The 22,563-nt window shown below is 34.7% G+C and overlaps 1 protein-coding gene across 3 annotated transcripts in view; it reads left to right on the plus strand.

The window, feature by feature from the left end:
• Positions 1 to 20,707, plus strand: part of LOC134263131 (uncharacterized) — a 28,134-nt gene extending 7,427 nt beyond the window's left edge. For 2 of the 3 annotated variants that reach the window (XM_062745439.1, XM_062745440.1), the window contains exons 19-33: positions 676 to 862; positions 7,036 to 7,254; positions 7,495 to 7,756; positions 8,095 to 8,289; positions 8,599 to 8,704; positions 13,076 to 13,204; positions 16,557 to 16,680; positions 16,917 to 17,079; positions 17,252 to 17,325; positions 17,459 to 17,547; positions 17,689 to 17,823; positions 17,972 to 18,056; positions 18,328 to 18,447; positions 20,250 to 20,354; positions 20,562 to 20,707. In XM_062745439.1, the coding sequence (XP_062601423.1) occupies positions 676 to 862; positions 7,036 to 7,254; positions 7,495 to 7,756; positions 8,095 to 8,289; positions 8,599 to 8,704; positions 13,076 to 13,204; positions 16,557 to 16,680; positions 16,917 to 17,079; positions 17,252 to 17,325; positions 17,459 to 17,547; positions 17,689 to 17,823; positions 17,972 to 18,056; positions 18,328 to 18,447; positions 20,250 to 20,354; positions 20,562 to 20,636 (2,068 nt within the window). In that variant the 3' untranslated portion in view covers positions 20,637 to 20,707. The remainder of the gene's footprint in view (positions 1 to 675; positions 863 to 7,035; positions 7,255 to 7,494; positions 7,757 to 8,094; positions 8,290 to 8,598; positions 8,705 to 13,075; positions 13,205 to 16,556; positions 16,681 to 16,916; positions 17,080 to 17,251; positions 17,326 to 17,458; positions 17,548 to 17,688; positions 17,824 to 17,971; positions 18,057 to 18,327; positions 18,448 to 20,249; positions 20,355 to 20,561) is intronic. The other variant, XM_062745441.1, reaches the window with a different exon arrangement.
• The last annotated feature ends 1,856 nt before the right edge of the window (positions 20,708 to 22,563 follow it).

The raw sequence follows: 22,563 nt of genomic DNA on the forward strand, positions 1-22,563 counted from the left end.
ATCTCTTCCATTTAGATATCTTTGTTTGATTTCTATGATCAATAAGTACATGATGCTAAGCTCAAATGTAAAATAATGTTTGTTTGCCCTATCCTGACTCAGGATGAAAAATTTGGGTTGGTAGGTAGAGGAAAAAATATTTTTTGCAGAAAATTTTCAAATAGGTGACTTTCACATTTACAAAAGTTATTCCCTTTGTGGGGTCAATCCGGAGATAAATGGAGTAAGGTACTGTTATTCCTCTATAACATTACTACCGGTAACTTTATGGGTCAGTATCTTGGAAATAAAATCTGTACGAATATGTTTATGTTGCCCCATAGGCCCATACCCTGGCAATATAGGTACATATTGAAATTTTCCCATAAGGTTTGAAGATTAAAAAAATTTTCAGCTAACTTACAAAGGACAAAGTGGGAAAAATGAGCTTTATGCCGAGGAATGTGTGAAATATGTCCATTGATGCTAAATTTTCTATATTCCGAATGCATTAAAAAGTAATTGTTCCCTAGATTTAAAAAAAAAAGTTTTTAATTTAGGCCATATTCAACCAATCGGTTTGGATGTTTTGTTGTAACACTATTCTTAAGATTGATGAATAGAAGTGTAAAGAGTTTTTGTAAAAAGAGGGAAAAAATCCTGAGTAAGTTATAAACAATAATTTAACATTGATAGGTGTCAGCCCCAGGAGCTGACCATTGAGGAACCTGTTGTCATTAGAGATGTTTTCTGTGGGGTGGATGGCACCATGTTTCTGACAGACGTGGGAAGTGTCTTTGCCTGTGGCAGTAACTCAGAGAACAAACTAGGCCTTAACAACAGGCAAGGCTTCATCATGGCCATGAAAAATATCTTCACAAAGGTATGAAATAATATCAATAAGTGAACAGGGACAATTTTTATGATCCCTGGGTTATATGGCATATTTAGACAATTGGTCAATGTAAACCAATTATTGTACATGTTTTGTATCCAGCAATAGGTTAAGTCAAGTTTCACACTGTGCCTTTATTCAGACATTTTATGGGGTTATTGAAGATTTTGATTGTGAAAGACACAGATTGGATTGAAAAAAAATTCAGAGCATACGATGAACAATATCCTGAGAACAACAAAGTATTTGGTAGAATTTATTCTTAATCATGATACAGCATTGACAACAAATTGCATTTTATACTAATATATTCCTCTTTATTATTTGAATTTGATAAGAAGAATGGAAACTAGTAATGTGGCAATATTATAAAATGTATTCATTAAAATTACAAGGTATGAAAATCACACAAATACATTACAAATACTGTAAATCACTTTTTATTCGCGAGAACTTTATTTTTGCGTAATTACGCGAGACAGTATGCTCGCGAAAATTAAATTCTTGCGTATAAAAGTATACCTTAAGATTATATAGAACAATATTAAACCACAATTCGTGAAAATTTTGTCTCGCTAATCAAGAGTCAATGACTATCTCCCGAAAATAAGGTGTCACGAAAATTTAGTGATCTACAGTACATGATATTAAAATCAAAGATTTACATGTAATCTTAACTGTTTCCAGGATAACAATTTTACGGTGCCATTCATATTTCAATGTTGAAACTGAATAGCACAAGAAAACCAATATATGCATTCTAAAGAAGAAGTGGAGTTGATTCAGTTTTTCTTTTCACCATTTTAATATGTTGATTCAGACACTATAAATCTCTCCAAAAGTTTCAAATAATAAAACTTCCTTTTCTATTAGCTTAATTAACAAGGTTTTATCACCTAAGTGTGTCAAATAATATGACACAGTTAATTAAGTCAGTCACCTGATATGAAAACGAAAAAAATTATCTTACAGAGCAAAGTCAAATCTTGATACAGGGTTGCTTTTCTCATCCAATGTCTTTATCAGGTCAATAACCATGCATCAAATTTATCTTCTTTCTGAACACCTACTGTGCATTGTAACACGCAAAAATAAAAACATGTAAGACAGTATCCAGTCCATAGGTTGTTGATTTATACAAAAAATGAATGTAGTTTAGTGTTGATATTGACATTGTTTGCACATTCAGTCCACTTACTTATCAGGTACATTATGTCTATTGATATGATTGATGCATTATTTGTATTACATGTATAACATTTTGCTAGCTTTCTTGGAGGGGTTTAAAATTTAGTGTTTTGCCTGCTCAAAGGTATGCCAATAATTTTGGCATACAGGTAGTTTATTTTAATGAATACAGGGTTTCAGTCCTATGCAAATGAACACTAAGAAGAATACTTAATATTTAAGTGATTAAAATTTTAGCATGTCATCATCAAAATGCCAAAATAAGTACCCCGCTAAAATAACCTGCTATACAGTTAATGTAATGACATAGGAAAACATATAGGAAAACATTTTTATGGAGATCGTGAGGAATTCAATTTAATTTAGGATTTCAAATGCTGTCACAAGTCTCCTGCATTTTGATCACTGCTGTATAAAATCACAATGCTATTTTTTTCACTTTCCTCTGTCCTTACCAGAAATAATCTCACTTATCTATCTGTATTTAATTTTCTTCACTTTACCACCATTCTCACCCACTATGAGGCTGTCAGTGGAGTCCACACATAAACCCCAGGGAAGGACCAGCTCACAGTTATCAATAAAACGGAGGAAATGCCCGTCCGGATCGAGGACATGGATACGATTGTTTTCACTGTCTGCTACCAGGATCCAACAATGGCTGTCTGTAGTGATGCCTAGTGGATTAAATTTTTCCTTGGTAAAGGGATGACCAGTGTATCTAAATCGGAGTTTCCCTTCCTGATTAACCACCACTACAGCTTTGGCTCCATGATCAGAGACGCAGATATCCAGGTTTTTGTTCTCGCTTATATGTTTAAGGTCGCTGTTTGAATACAAATGCTTACCCTGATCATCAAATTCAATGGTTTGTTTCGTAGTGAAATCTGAATAACGGACAACTTTTGATTGCCTTCCATCACTACTGAGCAAGTGAACCAGGAAGTCACCAGAGAAGGTACTGCATATACTGAGTGGTCTCCACTTCTGTAATCTGATCCCAGTTTCAATTTCTTTATCTTTCACTACATTGATCGACTTTGAATCGGGATCGGTGTAAACTAGTTCTCCACTCCTTGTCACCGTTATATCACTTGGCTTGTTTCTTGACTTGGTTTGAATTCGCTTCAGTAGTTTGCCCTGAAGGTCGTAAAGAACCATGATTTTGTTATTCCAACATGTCCAGACTTCTTCGTCACTGAGACAGGCAACACTGCATAGTTTGCCATTATTATTCTTAGTGCTGATGGAGGTAGTAAGCTCTGGCTGGACGAGGGATGCTTTAATTAAAGAAAGGGACAAAATTTCGGGTTCCACTTTTCCTGTTGTAGTTAAGTCTTCTTGTAGAGAGCCAAATAGTTGATTGAACTTTTCTGAATTGATCTCTTCAGGAGAGAAGATTGGAAATGAAAACTTGACTTTGGGAGGTGTTTGGATGAATTCAGCATTTCTGGATTTATATGCTAAGACAAGGGAAACTTCATCCGAAGCAATAATTTTCTTGAGCTCAGTAATACACTGATCGATTTGGGAGCTGATTTCTGTGACTCTGTCTTCCTGTTCTTTTAGGACTGACTGGTGTTTCAATTTCAGCTTACTTATTTTAACTTTCATTTCATTGACAGCTATGTTAATTTTTCTAATCCAGTTTTCTCCATGTTTTGTTACTGATTTTGTCAATTCTTCATAGTGATTTAATAAGTCTGAATTTTCAGTTTGTATTTCAAGGGCAATTTTCTTATAACCTGGAGAAATTGTTTCCTGCAATTCTTTCAAATCATCTTCTATATCTCCTCTTTTGGAGCTGATTTTCTGAAGGAAATCAGTTATTTAATGTCCTTGATGTTTGCCAGAGGCAATGCAGGTAGAACAGACAGGAATGTCACATTTTTCACAAAACAATTCACAGTATTTTGGGGCATGAGTTGGACATGGTGGATTTGGCTTAGAACTATTTCTACTATATACCATAGAAATATAAGAAATATTATTTCTACTATATAGCGTAGAAATTCCTTTATATGGTACGACTCGGTGCTCTGTTGATGGATCAGAGAGATGCTCCCCAACACAGTTCTTACATAGGTTTATCATACAGAGCTCACAGTGACTCTGTACCACAGAGGTATCACATAAATTACAGCGCAGAATGTCTTGGGCACTGTACCTGGGATCCATTTGAGATTTGGAATGACACAGATAGATGCTTCTGTTAAGAAAGTTAGGAGTATAAGTCAAGTACTTGCAATAATATTGTAAAATGTATGGAATTGCCAATAAATACATCTTTTAAGGTAGTGCAATCCTCAGGTTTATAAAATTTGCAGTTAAGTAATCAAAAATACTCATAAAAGTATCTTTGAATCCACAAAGTTATGTAAAAATTGATCCACAGTATTTCTTTAAAGTTAAAGATTAAAGTTAATCATATTATATAGGGAAAATTGTCAAATCTCCAACATTTTTGCAGAAAAGGCAAATTGTAATATCAACAATGCATTTTCTAATTGCAAATTGATCAACAAAATATATTTGAAGTTAAAAAATTATAGGTATCTAGGCATTCAGAGATTTTGTCATGATTTTTCATACTTATTTTGGTATTTTTAGCTCAGCTGAGCCGAAGGCTCAAGTGAGCTTTTCTGATCACATTTTGTCCGTCGTCTGTCCGTCTAGCTGTCCGTCTGTCTGTCCGTCTGTAAACTTTTCACATTTTCGACTTCTTCTCAAGAACCACTGGGCCAATTTTGACCAAACTTGGTATAAAGCATCCTTGGGTAAAGGGGAATTTAAATTGTGAAAATGAAGGGCGAAGTCCCGGCCCTCACAAGGGGAGATAATCAAGAAAAGACAAAAATAGGGTGGAGTCATTAAAAAATCTTCTTCTCAAGAACCACTGGGCCAGAAAAGCTGAAACTTATGTGGAAGCATCCTGGGGTAGTATAAATTCTAAATTGTTAAAATCATGACCCCCGGGGATAGGGCAGAGTCACAATGCGGAATCAAAGTTTTAAATAGAAATATATAGGAAAAATCTTTAAAAATCTTCTACTCAAGAACCACTGAGCCAGAAAAGCTGAAACTTATGTGGAAGCATCCCTGGGTAGTGTAGATTCTAAATTGTTCTAATCATGATCCCCAGGGGTTGGGCGGGGCCACAATGGGGAATCAAAGTTTTACATAGCAATATATAGGAAAAATCTTCTTCTCAAGAACCACTGGGCCAGAAAAGCAGAAACTTATGTGGAAGCATCCTGGGATAGTGTAGATTCTAAATTGTTCTAATCATGACCTCCGGGGGTTGGGCGGGGCCACAATGGGGAATCAAAGTTTTACAATGTTGAATCAAAGCATCCTATGGTAGTGTAGATTTCAAATTGTTTAAATTATGATCAATTGGGTAGGGTGGGGTCACAATACCGGTATGTATTACAAGGGGGAAATCTGGTAAAGAACAGAATGTTCAAAGCTTCTCAGGTGAGCGATGTGGCCCATGGGCCTCTTGTTTGTCTTCTATTTCCGTCATATACATGTATTCTGTAATACTTAGTGCAAAAGGCTTTTGCTATCATTGCAAGACACCACAAATCACTTATTTAATATCATACTAATAAGCATTGATATCTAAGTCTGTCTTCAAGAAAATCGTATTTCTCTAAAACTGTTAGTATTATTTTTTTCCCTATTATCGGCTACAAATGTCAACTTTTATAAGACCTTTTCTAAGACTTCCAAAAACCTTGAATCTTATAAAGATGGATAAAATGAAAACTGTTGCATGAAAAAATTTCATTTTCAAGCTTCATTTTGATGCATTTCAAATTAAATATTAATTTTTGGAGTTATCCTTCCTGGCTGAGGATCGGATATCCTTAAGTAGAATTCTCCAATTATTACAAAGAAAAGTTAACTATCCTTTAAAAAAAACCTCCCCTCCCCAAATTTATGAATAATAGCCCTTGAAAAGAATTTTGAAATCAAGATGTTTTATTATATTTTAAATATAAATAAATGTTATGCTTTTGAACTTAAGTTTTAAAGTCTTTATAAAGAATTACCTTTCAATGCAGAATTTCTTCCCAGATTAAGTAACTGTCATTTCAGCTATACATGTACTTGAGTCTATATGGTCTTGTGATGATACAGATGAATGTGTACTAAAGACATTTATCCTTTATATAAAACTCTTTATCTCTGACACAGTTGATTAGATGACACATATATTAATAAAATAAAAACTGTGTTAACATATATTGGCAAACGAAATTGTCCTTTACCTATGATATTTTTGACTTGTCACATGAAATCTTGTACATGTATAATGCACCCTTGCCATATCAGCTCTAAATAATCAGTTCAGCTAGAATTGCTTTGTCCTAGCTGCAGATATGCTTAGCATAAATTTTATTTATGTTTAAATCAATTATGCTTTTGTCAACTTTGGCATTTCTCATGGCACAAGGTATTGGAGGGAAGGAATGGGTCAGAAGCCAGCCTAAATTTTTAGAATGGAATAAAAAGTGATTAAGAATTTTCCATTATTCTGAGTTCATAAATATAAAGCTGATGACTTATTTTTCCTTTGCCTTTGCCTTTTTGTAATATAGTCATAAAGGCCACATGACATCATTGTTTAAATGCCACAGCTAGGTGATGTAAGATTTTGAAAACATGGTAAACATGTTGCTCTTTGATTCATTCCTTATAGTTTAATTTTCAATCATTAATTATATCAAACAAGACAATTTATCCCATAAAAATGCCTCACTCTTCAAATTGTTTATATTTCAAACATAACATCAAGTGGATTGATACACTTTTGATGCAAGTCATTGTAACGTAGGCAAACCAGATTATACAATTTAGATTAATTTTTTATCCAATCAAATGACAGGATTGATTTATGATATTCTTTAAAGTCCTAGAATATAAATAGAGCTTGAGATAATGTAACATTTTCTATTCCCTTGCAGACGGAGGTAGAGGGGGCTAGTAACCCCACCCCAGTGAGGGCCCTAGCTCGACACCGAGTCCAGGATATATCTATGGGGGCGTGTCACACAGCTGTCATTGTGGAGCCGGGACACATCTATACGTTTGGTAAAAACAGCGAGGGACAGTTAGGGATCGGCGACACTAAACCCTCGCGGGCCCCTGTAGAGGTCAAGGCCATGCTGGAAACAGTGGTAAATGTGTGTACAATCCAGGCACTACCTTTACGACTAGTCATCACTGTAGACAACATTAATGAAAAATAGTACACAAAAAGGATTCAAATTTCAAAAAATTGCCTTGGTTTTTAAAAAACTAAAATGGAATAAATTTATTCAAGAATTTCAATCCTACCATTTTATTCGACCATGTGTTTTATGATGGCAATGTAAACAATATGCACTGTATATATGTTTTCTTACATTGACAATGTTTTCCAGAGGGTACAATGTGGGGACCATTATACAGTGTGTAGTACAACTTCTAATGAGCTGTATTACTGGGGCCTCAGAAACAAGACGCCTGTGTCGGGGCTCCCACAGGATAACGACTCCAAGTCCAGCACGACGGACAGCTTCGTCAACAACAACAACATGAGATTAGAGAGCGTGACCCCGAGGTCAGGGGTCACTAAGGCCCACTCACGACAGGCCAGCATCACCAGTGTCACGAGTGTCACCAGCAACATGGACTCTGTACAAGGTGGGGAAATTAGGGCATTTGTTAATATTTATATTTATTTAAATTTAGCCTAATGCTTTAATTAGTGTGGTTGCTTTCCACCAAAATTGCTGTAAAACACAGCCTAGTGTAAAACTTTTACAGTAATACATGTACCTCTTAAAGATATTGTTGGTGGATGTTCTGGTATCCAATATTGTCAAGCTCCATGTCTCTCCATCTTTTCTATTGTCTTGCATTTTTATATTAGGTAGAGCTAATAAGGTCATGAATTATGATTACTATTAACTCTCTGATTATTCATTTGATCTTTTTCTGACCTAAAAGTATACCCAGATGATTTGCTTACATTGATGTAGGATCCCAGTCCTCAGTCCAGGGAGAGATTGAAAGAGAGGCTGCCACTCTGATGAAGAGCCCCGCCCACCAACGCCAGAAAAGTATCGACAGTGTGGCCAGTATAGCCAGTCTTACAGACAGTGGTATCCCCAGCTCAAGTGGGAACACCCCCTCTGATTCAGCCCCTCAGGGACCCATGGGATTCAGGCCACTCAGTGAGTTAAATGACATTATCAAAGTGGATGGTAATGTTTAACAATTAATAGGAAGTTTGATAAGCAAGCACCTATACCAATTTTAGTAAAACAAACTAAACACTTACAGATGTGTTTCTGTTTGTAATTAATAAAAAATTTTGGAAATCATGAGTAGAATTCTGATAATTTTATGCTTTGTATCTTAAAAGATATAATCATGGTAATTTTTTCTGACTTCCTATCTTTGTTTTTGCATTTGATGCTCACATGAGGCATCTAAGAGCAATAAGATCTGTGATTGTCTATTATCCCCCGTTGTATCTACAGGTAGTGTCAGAAAGAGGACCCCCAGTGAAGGCAGCTTGAAGCCAGAATCTGAGCAGGGACCCCAGGAAAACTCAGAAATAATCTTCCCTCCCATGCATTTGATGAGGTATCAATTTACATGATATGTCACATGTACGAGTGTCTTAAATCAGCCCCTTATTATGTTCCCCAAACGGAGTTTGGGAACATATTGTTTTTACTCGGTTTCTTATTATTAAGGTCTTCCGACTTCCTTCGGAAGACCTTATTGTTTTCCTTCTGTTTTCTATTATTATTATTATTATTATTATTATTATTCCACTTTTCATAGTACAGGTCATATCTCCGCTGTGCGTGGTTCAATTTGAACGATTTTCTCAGGGATGATGTATCATATTAATATCTCCAGGGGTGTCCCTCACTTTTTTGAGATTTTTCTCCGTTCGCGATTTTTGTGGAAATTTGTATTTTTTAAATGGAATTTTGTCGCAAAAAATTCTCGAGAACGGCAAAAGATATGAAACTGAAAGTCGCTGAGGTGATAGAACATCGATTGTAGATGTGTTGATCGACCTTCAATTTTCGTCGTTCTGACTTCCGGTCGCAAACGGAAGTGAATTCAAAACTACCAATTTTTCAACTTTTTTGCTTTTCAATATTTTTCTTTTGTATTTTCAGGGTTGATAGAGTATCTTTTAAGAATTCTAAATATGGTTTCAACATTTTCGTGCGTGCATCTATTGCAAAGATATGACCGATCCAAAATTTGTCACACTGTCGGGGGTTCGAATCCCGCTGGGGGCATTAGAATTTTTTTTCTTTGTTTCTCACTTTTTTCAGTTTGAAATAACTTTTCTTTCTTTTAAAACATGTATTGAGGATTTTGTCGATTTTTTGTAACTTTTTTTTATTTGTCAATGGATTTTCAAACAGTTTTCAGATTTGAATTCAGCAAAATGAGCACACTCTAATTATTATGATCCGTGGGATCACTTTTTGACCCCTTAAAGAAGTTTCAGAGCCTTAAAAATTTAGTACTTTTAGATCTCTCTTCTTAACATCGCGTAATTAGAGTTATCGTTCTTTGCACGATTGGTGACCGTAGAAAGCGAAAGTAAGGTTTGGTCCTATTAGCTGCGTACCTATACTTTTTCAACAAGCGCTCTGCTAGACTGGTCATGTATCCCATAATAGTTCCTTTCATTTTGCTACATCAAATACCACATCAAACATGAGAGATCTCAGTGTTTTAAGATATTTGACCGGGACTTTAGTACGAAACTAAAATCGCTGCTACCTGAAATGCGTACAATTAAAATACGGGCGCGGATCCTGAAGTTTTCGTAGACAGACTTTCTTTAATTAAAGTCAAATCATGTCAGCTTAGAATGTACAGGGAAAAAAAAACATCAATACCCATTCCATGATTTAAAAAAAAAAAAAGAAAGAAAGAAGCATATTTTACAAGATGAATTAATTCTAAATAAAAATAAGATAAATCTGATATTTGAAAAAGAAAATAAATATCTGATAGGAAATTAACTTATCATAACAGGAGAAGCAAAGGACATCAAAGATACTGAAGAAATTCTAGATAAAATGTATATTTTGTTTTTTCGATCATCAGTAAAGGAATTTTAGGCACTTCTGAATTTCTTTTTCTTGCCGATAAAATGTATATCTTGTAGGTAAATGAGATAATGACCATTAAACTATCCAGAAAGTTTTTATGGAGTCTTTTGTAAAGTATTCTGAAAATATTATGTTAATACGATGCCTGGTTTAGAGTTTAGAGAGAAAGTCTACGTTGCCATTGCGCAGGGGGAAAAGAGGGGGTGGGGTATACATTACACAAATTTTTGCTTATTAAAGGTTTTACTATGTCTATAATATCAAATATCAAAGGTAAAGGTCCTGTAAATGAAAAGAATGACAGTAAGTGGTGTTTATTAAGGTCTTCCGACTTCCTTCGGAAGACCTTATTGTTTTCCTTCTGGTTTCTATTATTATTATTATTATTATTATTATTCCACTTTTCATAGTACAGGTCATATCTCCGCTGTGCGTGGTTCAATTTGAACGATTTTCTCAGGGATGATGTATCATATTAATATCTCCAGGGGTGTCCCTCACTTTTTTGAGATTTTTCTCCGTTCGCGATTTTTGTGGAAATTTGTATTTTTTAAATGGAATTTTGTCGCAAAAAATTCTCGAGAACGGCAAAAGATATGAAACTGAAAGTCGCTGAGGTGATAGAACATCGATTGTAGATGTGTTGATCGACCTTCAATTTTCGTCGTTCTGACTTCCGGTCGCAAACGGAAGTGAATTCAAAACTACCAATTTTTCAACTTTTTTGCTTTTCAATATTTTTCTTTTGTATTTTCAGGGTTGATAGAGTATCTTTTAAGAATTCTAAATATGGTTTCAACATTTTCGTGCGTGCATCTATTGCAAAGATATGACCGATCCAAAATTTGTCACACTGTCGGGGGTTCGAATCCCGCTGGGGGCATTTGAATTTTTTCTTTGTTTCTCACTTTTTTCAGTTTTAAATGGAATTTTGTCGCAAAAAATTCTCGAGAACGGCAAAAGATATGAAACTGAAACTTGCTGAGGTGTTAGAACATCGATTGTAGATGTGTTGATCGACCTTCATTTTTCGTTGTTCTGACTTCCGGTCGCAAACAGAAGGGAATTCAAAAAGTCTAATTTTTCAACTTTTTGGTTTTTCAATTATTTTCTTTTGAATTTACAGGGTTTATAGAGCGTCTTCAAAGATATCTATATATGTTTTCATTTTCTTCATGCGTGCGTTTATTGCAAAGATATGACCGAACCAAAATTTGTCTTACTGTCGGGAGTTCGAATCCCGCTCGGAGCGTTCCCCAAATTTTTTGTTTGTTTTTGTCTTTTTTCAGATGCAATTTACTTTTCACTCTTTTATAACATGTGTGGAAGATTTTGCCGATTTTTAAAAGCTATATTTAGAGATATTTCGTGAAATACCTGGACCAATCACGATCTGTGTTGAGAAACTACTGTAAATGAACGTAAACGAAAAAAATACATTAAGAAATCTATTCCATGTTCTGACACAGCATAGATTCCAAAACAGAAGTCGTCGGAAGACCTGCTTGTTGCCCCAGCAACAAGAACGCATCTAGTTATTATTATTTTTTTTCTTATTTGTTCTCCGGTACTTTTTTGTCCGCGAGTGTTCTCAGAAACTGTTCACCCAACTGAGCTAAAACCTTTTTAGGGTTAATAGGTGTGTTGTGTAGGTGTGCGGAACGAAGGTCATTTTGCGCGCATACGCCTGCACGTGCGTGCGCGTGAAATGAGTAAATTGACTGATTTACTTAATGTAGCTATAACTTTTACATTTTTTGATAAAATGCTTTGAAACTCAGTACATGAGTATATATTAATAGTGTTAATAAAATTACACTGTCAAATTAGCACGAACTCACGCGCATGCACGTGCGCTTTGCTCTGATTGGCTGAAACAAAAATCTCAATATCTCTTTTGTTTTTCGACAAAATACTTTGAAATTTTAAGCATTGTCATGAATTAGGATATTCTACAATACAATATGGATAAAACTTCAAGAAATCACGCGCATGCACGTGCGCTGCAATCTGATTGGCTGAAACTTTGAATGGCTATATCTCCTTTGTTTTTTGACGAAATGCTTTGAAATTTAAAACATAGCGACGCATTAGGATATCCTGCAATATGATATACAAAAAATTTCAAGAAATCACGCGCATGCACGTGTGCTGCAATCTGATTGGCTGAAACTCTAAATGGCTACATCTCCTTTGTTTTTTGACTAAATGCTTTGAAATTTAAAACATAGTCATGCATTAGGATATTCTACAATATAATATAGAAAAAGATTCTTCAAATCACGTGGATGCACGTGTGCTGCAATCTGATTTGCCGAAACTTGAAATGGCAATAATTCCATTGGTTTTCAACCAATCAGGATGGGATTTAGAACATAGATAGATATAAAGGCCTCCTACAAGAGGGTATGGTCATCATGCACGTGCACGCACGTGCGTGCATTTGGAACGAGTGAAATTAAATATACACTTAAATGAGTGATTTTTTAAATATTTTTGGACTAAATGCTTTAATATAAAGAATTTTTAAATATATAGAAAGTGTAGACAAGATTATATGATCATTACGCACGTGCATTCACATGGGCACGCGTGCAATGTTAAAATTTGAATATAATTGGTATCCTTTCGGGAAAACGTTGTTAAAGTAAAAATTGCACAGATGTTGTCTTATTTAAAGAAGCTTACAGGGAATATGGCATCAAAAGGGATTTGGGGAGCGTTTGGGGAACATCTGTAACGGTTCCCGTTACAATTAGCACTAGTTAAGATATGAAATAATCCCTTCTCACAGAACTGTACATTTCAAATAATGATGAATGGTGCTTTTACATTCTTTCCTTCTTATAAAGATGTTTATTTTTAGAATACTCAAGTCAGGTGATGAGATGCTGTCCATCAGTGGGTTTTTCTGCCACGGTGAGAATCTTTTCATTCAGATGGAGACCACCGCCCCACCCCCAAGACGGAAAAAACGAAAAAAGATCGGAATCAGGTTTGTCAGCAAGCATGATATTATATTTTTTTCCATTTTCAGAAAGACCTCATCTCCATGTACACAAAGACTTTTTTAGCTCACCTGAGCCGAAGGCTCAAGTGAGCTTTTCTGATCACATTTTGTCCGTCGTCCGTCCGTCTGTCCGTCTGTCTGTCCGTCTGTAAACTTTTCACATTTTCAACTTCTTCTCAAGAACCACTGGGCCAATTTTGACCAAACTTGGTACAAAGCATCCTTGGGTAAAGGGGAATTTAAATTGTGAAAATGAAAGGACATATCCCCTCGCAAGGGGAGATAATCAAGAAAAGACAAAAATAGGGTGGGGTCATTAAAAAATCTTCTTCTCAAGAACCACTGGGCCAGTAAAGCTGAAACTTATGTGGAAGCATCCTGGTATAGTGTAGATTCTAAATTGTTCAAATCATGACCCCCGGGGGAAGGGCGGGGCCACAATGGGGAATCAAAGTTTTATATAGAAATATATAGGAAAAATCTTTGAAAATCTTCTTCTCAAGAACCACTGGGCCAAAAAAGCTGAAACACATGTGCCAATGGAAGGATCATGGGGTAGTGTAGATTTCAAAATGTCTAAATTATGATCAGTGGGGTAATGTGGGGATGCATTATGTATAACAAGGGTGAAATCTGGTAAAGAACAGAATGGTCAAAGCTTCTCAGGTGAGCGATGTGGCCCATGGGCCTCTTGTTTTAGATTTCCCCTTTTAGTTATTATTTGCAAAAGGTGAAAAAAATAAGGGAGGTAACTTTGATTTTTGGTAAATCATGCTTAACTTTAATTCTGGAATTACAGGAAGAGATTTAGTGGTAACACACTCAATGTTCTGGCGGAGACTCAGGCCCTATACACAGCCTCTAGTCTTTATATTAATTCTGTGTTCCAGGAAGAGATTTAGTGGTAACTAGGGCTGGGACGATATATTGATATATTTGAAAAAATATAGAAATATTGCCCCAAAAAATCTTACTTCTGTTTTTCTTTGTTTATTTAACATTTGGGGTTTAATATATGAAATAACTAAGTTAAATATAAATATAGAAGTGAAATACATAATAATTAACACCACTTGAGAAAAAAAAAAATACAACATAAAAACAACTATTTTGAATGAATTATTCTCATTTGCAAAAAAATAATTTGTTTATTTCAATGCAGAAAAAGATTTTATAAGCAATTAAACATATCGTGATACATGACATATCTTGGCTCAAATATCATGATAAGTATCGATATAGAAAAAGTTGTATCGTCCCAGCCCTAGTGGTAACACACTAAATGTTCTGTCGGAGACCCAGGCCCTATACACTGCCTCTAGTCTTAACTTTAATTCTGTGTTACAGAGACTCAGGCTCTATACACAGCCTCTAGTCTTAACTTTAATTCTGTGTTACAGAGACCCAGGCTCTATACACAGCCTCTAGTCTTAACTTTAATTCTGTGTTACAGAGACCCAGGCCCTATACACTGCCTCGAGTCTTAACTTTTATTCTGTGTTACAGAGACCCAGGCCCTATACACTGCCTCGAGTCTTAACTTTTATTCTGTGTTACATAGACTCAGGCCCTATACACTGCCTCAAGTCTTAACTTTTATTCTGTGTTACATAGACTCAGGCCCTATACACTGCCTCGAGTCTTAACTTTTATTCTGTGTTACATAGACTCAGGCCCTATACACTGCCTCGAGTCTTAACTTTTATTCTGTGTTACATAGACTCAGGCCCTATACACTCAGGGGCTGACAAATAGATTTTTAAGCCACTTGTCCAAGGGCAAGTAGATCGTCAAAATTGACTTGCCCTACCTGAATTTTTGCTTGCCCTCCATAAACTAATTTTGTATTTATAGATATTTGTTTTTTAAAAAACCAAAAGTCTCTGTTGAGACTGTAGCTCTACTGGTTTGTACGTATCAGAAACCATTGAACCTTTTTAAGTATCTTTGTGTAGTCTACTTGTGTGCCAACTTATTTTGAAATCAAACTAAAACTGTAGAAGAAGTAGCGTTTTAATGGAATTTCACAGAGAATTCTATTTTTAGTAACCATGGTTACACCGTTCATCGAAATAAAAAACCGATGCACTATTCTATGTATCTTAGTGTAGTCTACTTGTGTGCCAAGTTATATTGAAGTCAGACCAAAACTATAGAAGGAGTAGCGTTTTAAAGGAATTTCACAGAAACTTCTATTTTTAGTAACCATGGCAACACCGTTCATCGAAATCAAAAACCGATGCACTATTCTATGTATCTTAGTGTAGTCTACTTGTGTGCCAAGTAATATTTAAATCACACCAAAACTGTAGAAGGAGAAGCGTTTTTAAGGAATTTCACAGAAAATTCTATTTTTAGTAACCATGGCAACACCGTTCACCGAAATCAATAACCGATGCTCTATTCTATGTATCTTAGTGTAGTCTGCTTGTGTGCCAAGTAATATTTAAATCACACCAAAACTGTAGAAGGAGTAGCGTTTTAAAGGAATTTCACAGAAAATTCTATTTTTAGTAACCATGGCAACACCGTTCATCGAAATCAAAAACCGATGCCATAATCTATGTACATTAGTGTAGTCTACTTGTGTGCCAATTAATATTGAAATCAGACAAAAAATGTAGAAGGAGTAGCGTTTTTATGGAATTTTACAGAGAATTCTATTTTTAGTAACCATGGCAACACCGTTCATCGAAATTAAAAACCGATGTACTTTTCTATGTATCTTAGTGTAGTCTACTTGTGTGCCAATTAATATTGAAATCAGATTTTAAATTTTAGGACAGACGGACAGACAGACAGACAGACAGACAGCTAGACAGACAGACGGACGGACGCCGGACGCATTACTATCGCATAAGCTCTTCTGGTCTCTGACCAGTAGAGCTTAAAATGAGAAAGACAAATACAAGCCCCTATGCCGAGCTTTAAATTTATGGCCTACAAATAAATTCTATTTTTGATAAGTGACTTGCCCACGGGCAAGTGGTTGATAAAATTTCACTTGCCCACCCCTAAAATTAACTAGCCCCGGGCGTCGGGCAATGGGATTTGTCATCCCCTGACACTGCCTCGAGTCTTAACTTTTATTCTGTGTTACAGAGACCCAGGCCCTATACACTGCCTCTAGTTTTAAATTTACTTCTGTGTTTTAGGAAGAGATTTAGTGGTAACACACTCAATGTTCCAGCGGAGACCCAGGCCCTGTACACTGCCTCTAGTCTTAACTTTACTTCTGTGTTTTAGGAAGAGATTTAGTGGTAACACGCTCAATGTTCAGTTGGAGACCCAGGCCCTGTACACTGCCTCTAGTCTTAACTTTAATTCTGTGTTTTAGGAAGAGATTTAGTGGTAACACACTCAATGTTCCAGCGGAGACCCAGGCCCTATACACTGCCTCTAGTCGGGAGGGAGGGGATGAATACTCATCAGAAGCCTCAGAAATCGACACTCAGGGCACAGTATGTACATGTAGTATTATTCTCTATGAAAGAAGCATATAATTTAATAGAGGAAAATTATTGAAAGACAAGTGACGCAAATTTCTTACAAAAGAACTTGGTGACTGAATTATAATCTTCTTTACCTTCATAGAGATAAGAACATGCTTCATCAGTTTGTGTCTTTTTTATAACCATGATGTGCTTGTCCATAGTGATCAATCAGACAAAAATATATTAAAAACCGTTTTTTTTAGGTTCCATCTTGGATAAGAAATGAATTTAGATTCAGTGAACATGAATCCAAGGATGATGGAAATGAAGCAGACGACACAAGTGACCAATCAGATGATGCCTTACATAGAAGAGTTGTTGACAGCTCTATGTCCAATATACAGATCAACAAAGACTTAGCTCCAAGTAAGTACATATACATTGAAGCATTCGGTGTAACATTTGCATAATTTGTCAAAGTTTTTAAAAACTTATCAGAATAGTGATTTTGGTATTTTGGGTTGTGTATTTCGCAAAGGTATAATTTTATTAAATGGCAATGTTTACTTTTTCTTTAATCTCTTTTTTTCTTATTTAGATCCAGGAATTATAGAAATAAGTCCAAGAGACAAGAAGAAAGAGCAGACCAAAACACCAAATGCCTCTAATACAGTAAATAATTGTGTCTTAATCAGATTTATCATTCCCCTGTGCTTTGAAAAGTAAAGAAATGCCATCTTTTTCATTAAAATATTTTACAAAGATAACAGATTGTTATCAAACAGTTTTTGAAATTCTACTTCAGTCTAAACTGGTGAAGGTCCAGGATTTCTCTCGTCGGTCAATATCTACCAACAGTACAGAGAGCGAGATTGACTGCTCAACTGACAACGGGTAAGAATTCTAATTAAACCAAAAAGAAATTACTTTAAAAGTGGAGTAAACCAGGTATACTGATTACATTAACTCTATCATTCCTTACATATTGACATCAAGAAATTCATATTCTGTAAACTTGATTATATGCTTGGCCAGGAGTAGAAGGGTTAGTGACACCCCTGGGATCAGGAAGAGCCCACAAACAACTGCCAAGAAACCCCCACAGAACAGACTACCACCAGGGCCACAGAGACCCCTGCCCCGGGGCAAAGGTCAACCAAGGACAAGAGGGTGAGTCAAATTTAGCAACCTTGACCTAAATACATTTTTATAAAAATTGGCTCTGCTAAATGTGTCTTATTTTCCTGTCTGTGTTGTTAGTTAAAAAAGCTTTTTTGAAAAACTGTTTACTTATAGATTTTGTTGTATTATGCTTCAGAAATGATTTGTCCTGGAAAGAAAAATTGGCCGCTCGAGGTTTTGTCTCAGACGTCACAGTAAAAAGAAAACAAGAGGCACTTCAGGTACAGTTGTTTTGTTTTATTTTGAAGTATACAAGACATTGGGAAGAACAAATGGAAGTTATTTATGTGAGAGGTCAAAGTTTTATTTTAGAGAAGAGATGCTCTCCATGGTCATATCTGAGTATGTAGGCTAGTCATTTCCCATTTTCTACTGATAAATGTGGTCTTGTCCCCTAGTTAGGTTGTTGTGCTAATGTGATAGTGCATAAATTGAATGATGTAAGATGTAGATTTTTCAAGTAATTTATAGTACATATTATTTTGACGACAGAATGAGTTAGAGATCACCCGTGAAGAAAAGAAGAAAGCAGAGGAGAGATTGAGGATAATGGAGGAAGAACACAAATACCAGAGAGAGATGGAGAAACGGGAGCTGGAGAGGAAAGCTCAGGTACGTTATAGGTAAAATACCAGAGAGGAAAGCTCAGGTATGTTATAGATAAAATACCAGAGAGAGGAAAGCTCAGGTACGTTATAGATAAAATACCAGAGAAATGGAGAAACCAGAGAGAGGAAAGCTCAGGTACGTTATAGGTAAAATACCAGAGAGAGGAAAGCACAGGTACGTTATAGGTAAAATTCCACAGAAAGGAAAACTCAGGTACATTATAGGTAAAATACCACAGAGAGGAAGCTCAGGTAAGTTATATGTAAAATACCAGAGAGAGGAAAGCTCAGGTAAGTTATATGTAAAATACCAGAGAGAGGAAAGCTCAGGTATGTTATAGGTAAAATACTAGAGAGAGGAAAGCACAGGTATGTTATAGGTAAAATACCAGAGAGAGGAAAGCACAGGTACATTATAGGTAAAATACCAGAGAGAGGAAAGCTCAGATAAGTTATATGTAAAATACCAGAGAGAGGAAAGCTCAGGTATGTTATAGGTAAAATACCAGAGAGAGGAAAGCACAGGTATATATAGATAAAATACCAGAGAGAGGAAAGCTCAGGTACGTTATAGGTAAAATACCAGAGAGAGGAAAGCTCAGGTATGTTATAGGTAAAATACCAGAGAGAGGAAAGCGCAGGTACATTATAGCAGACCTGTTTACTCTTACGATTTCGCCGTATTTTGTACGGATTTTTAGTCTAAAATACGTCTCACGTTTTGCCATTATGAAAATACGGAAATCGAAAAAACATAAGTTTGGAATTTAACAGTTAGTTTTCGTTATGATCTGTCTTAGATTTGAAATGACCTGATGATTTCCTACTAATGACCTGATATTTTTTAATGACCTGTTATTTTAAAATGATGTGATGAGTTTGAATGACCTGATTCATTCTTGTAGTATATTTTTAGGAAAATAAAGCAGATTTCAATGTTAAACTTTATAAAATTAGAATATTTGCAGCAATTCCATTTCATTTTAAAATATCAGGTCTATAAAGTAAAAATATCAGGTCATTCAAAATATCAGGTCATCAAGTTTTGTGGATATACCTTAACAGAAAGCAAAACGTCTACTTATTATCCACTAAAAGTGTATTTTAGTATATAATTTTTAGCTACTATGAATGATATATTTGCTCCAGAAATATGAATTGTAATGCTTAAATTGATAATTTATACGAAATATTTTCATCAGGTCAAAATATCAGGTCTTTAGTATGTTCCCCTTTTTATCGCTAAAGATTTCAAACACAGCGATGTTAGGTTCCCAAAACGCTGTGGTATTATTAAATGACAAAGACCTTGTTGTTAAACCATGTTTTTGTAATCAGTAAAGCAGTTTTTCTCTTTTAATATATGTAAAATTGATGGAAAGTGAAATCTTACTGGCAAATATCAAATCTCACGGAAAAATCTAATAAAAAATACTGAGAAACAGCGTTATGGGTAAACAGGTCTGTTATAGGTAAAATACCAGAGAGAGGAAAGCACAGGTACGTTATAGGTAAAATACCAGTGAGAGGAAAGCTCAGGTAAGGTATAGGTAATATACCAGAGAGAGGAAAGCTCAGGTACACGAAACAGCAAAAATTATTTGCACATCAGTCTTGGTGTATTGTTCTTCCTGTTTTAAGAGTACAAAGAATTAAGTTTGTTTTGTTGGGAAATGTAAAAATTTTGCCTTTTACTTTGAAATGAAGCTGACTGGTTCCGTCTATCAGTACAACACCTCTATTAAGTAAATATCTATGAATTATGTTATTTTTTTCTCATCTATGTATACATGTATATTGTTTTAGGAGAGAGAAAGGAATTTGGAGGCTCAGATACAAATGTTAAAACAAGAACTACAGTCCCATTGTTCTAAGTTACAGGACAATCATAAGTTACTCACTTCTTTACAGGTAACCATAATCACTCTGTAAACTGTTAAAGGAAGGACTATCTATACATATTTATTATAAGGATTAAGACTGTTGTTCATTTCAAGTTTATAAAAAAAAGTATGTAAGTTTGAAATCCTCTGACAGAGAACATCAAAATTATAGAACCAAGTATTTTTGTCATCTTTCAATCATTTTATGATGGACAGTTTAATTGATTTTTTTCAGAGTGAGCTAGCCAAAGTGAAGGGAAGAAACAGCTCTAATCCTGACAGAGACAGTCGGGTGTGTGTTGTCATGTGATATTTACAAAAAAGTCATGTGATCTGTCATGTGACTAGCCTTAGTTTGTTTTTTTCCCATTTCATTAATTGTTGAAATTATAACATAGTCTATAAATTTTTGTACTGAGACACTAAAATCAAATTTTCAAATAGAATTTTTTCATCTTTCAATGAAAGTTATGTATTTTAATATCAAGGATTTGATAGTTTTCATTAAATAATATGACTTAAAAATTTATTGCAAACATTTCTAAATTTAAGTTTATGGTTATTTGATCGGAGTTAATTTTTTTGAATAGAAAATAATATTGATAATACAATGATGGATGGTTTATATATACACTTTTAACTGTGCCATTAAGGAAATGTGTCTCATCTCTAATGATATAAAGAGTGTGTTTATTTAAAACATTTTTATAATATATTAAACAGGGTATTTTCTATATTATATACATTGTATTTACAATTTCTCTTTTAATGATTAAAAAAGAAGCATGATTTAACACCCCCACCCCCATCCCACTCTCAAAATATGCCTATTATTTAAAAAAAACAAAACTTTTTATATACTTTTTCAATCTTGTTTATGTTAAATCTTACTCTAGAAATCCTTGGTAATAATAAAATAACATTCATTCAAGAATTAAATCAACAAATTTAATTTTGATGTGAATTGAAATGGTTGAAAAGTATTTGTTGTTCTATTAAAAATGACAAACAAAAATGAGTATTATTATAATAATTTAAAAAATTACATTTACAAATGTTCTTAACAAATGTTTGCAAAATATACATATGTACAGTATTTTTGAGATCTCAATGTATCCATCCTGAGTGAATTTACATAGCTCAGATTGACTGTATTGTGCAACTCCGTCCATAATATCTTACAAGTACATGTACATTTGATAAGTCTTTCTTTTATTTTGAAGAATATAATTTATTAATTATATTTATTTACTAGTATTTTTATCTCTTTTCTCTCTATGGGAGTCTAAATCATTATTTATTTGTTACATATCAAATTCTTTGTTATTCATGTTCATTTTAAAGCTATTTGTAGGAAATAGCTATGAAGGAATATGGTTTTATAGAATTATGTTGTATAAACTAGCTAGGTTGCTTTCAGTAATTTTTACATGATCTAAAATGTCATTTATCTCATTTTCAATTTTCCTTGGTTCACAAAGGTTGATCACTGAAATAAAATATCAAACTAAAGAACAACTGTCTTATGTTTTTACTCTAGTCAAAAGTCAAAAAGTCCACACAAAAAGTCAAAAATAGAACTTAGGCTTGTTTGTCATGAAAATGACGTCCTTCAGAACATCAAAGGATTAAGTTTCATAAATAATGCAAAAAAATTGCAAACTAAAGAAAATGCAACCAGAATAATCGGTTGTAGCTAGGTCTCCTGCTCTTGTTTGTCTTTTTGATCAGTAGAGTAAAAAAAAAAAAAACCAGGGCGCATGTAGATAACATGCGCATAAATAGAAAAATATTTTGGATGGTCATAGCATGAATAAAAATCCAAGTGTTTTCTTCTTTCTCATGAAGAAGTACTTAACTAGCATCCTTTAAATATCAGCTTTAGAGTAATTGAAAATAGTATCAGTGGTTTTTAACAATATATATTTGTGATGATAAATTCTGTGATTTGAAAATTGTTAAATTCAGTTTGATATTTAAGAAGCAGTTGTTTATTAGATAAAAAATCTTACTTTTCAGCTCATGCACCTGAGCCGAAGGCTCAAGTGAGCTTTTCTGACCAGACGGGCAAAGAATGGCGCACAACAGGTAACATAATGTTACGTTTTCGATTGTACAGGGACTAAGAAAACGTGGTGTATACTGCTTTCCTGTTACCTTGGATGTTTTGAATGATGGGAACCTTGTATTCTAATCGACCACATCTTCCCTGGACACTAAATTGGTTCAGGAACTGG

This window comes from Saccostrea cucullata, unplaced genomic scaffold (assembly GCF_032062105.1).
Source record: "Saccostrea cucullata isolate Sc308-1 unplaced genomic scaffold, CSIRO_AGI_Scuc_v1 ctg1012, whole genome shotgun sequence".
In the NCBI taxonomy this organism is placed as follows: domain Eukaryota; kingdom Metazoa; phylum Mollusca; class Bivalvia; order Ostreida; family Ostreidae; genus Saccostrea; species Saccostrea cuccullata.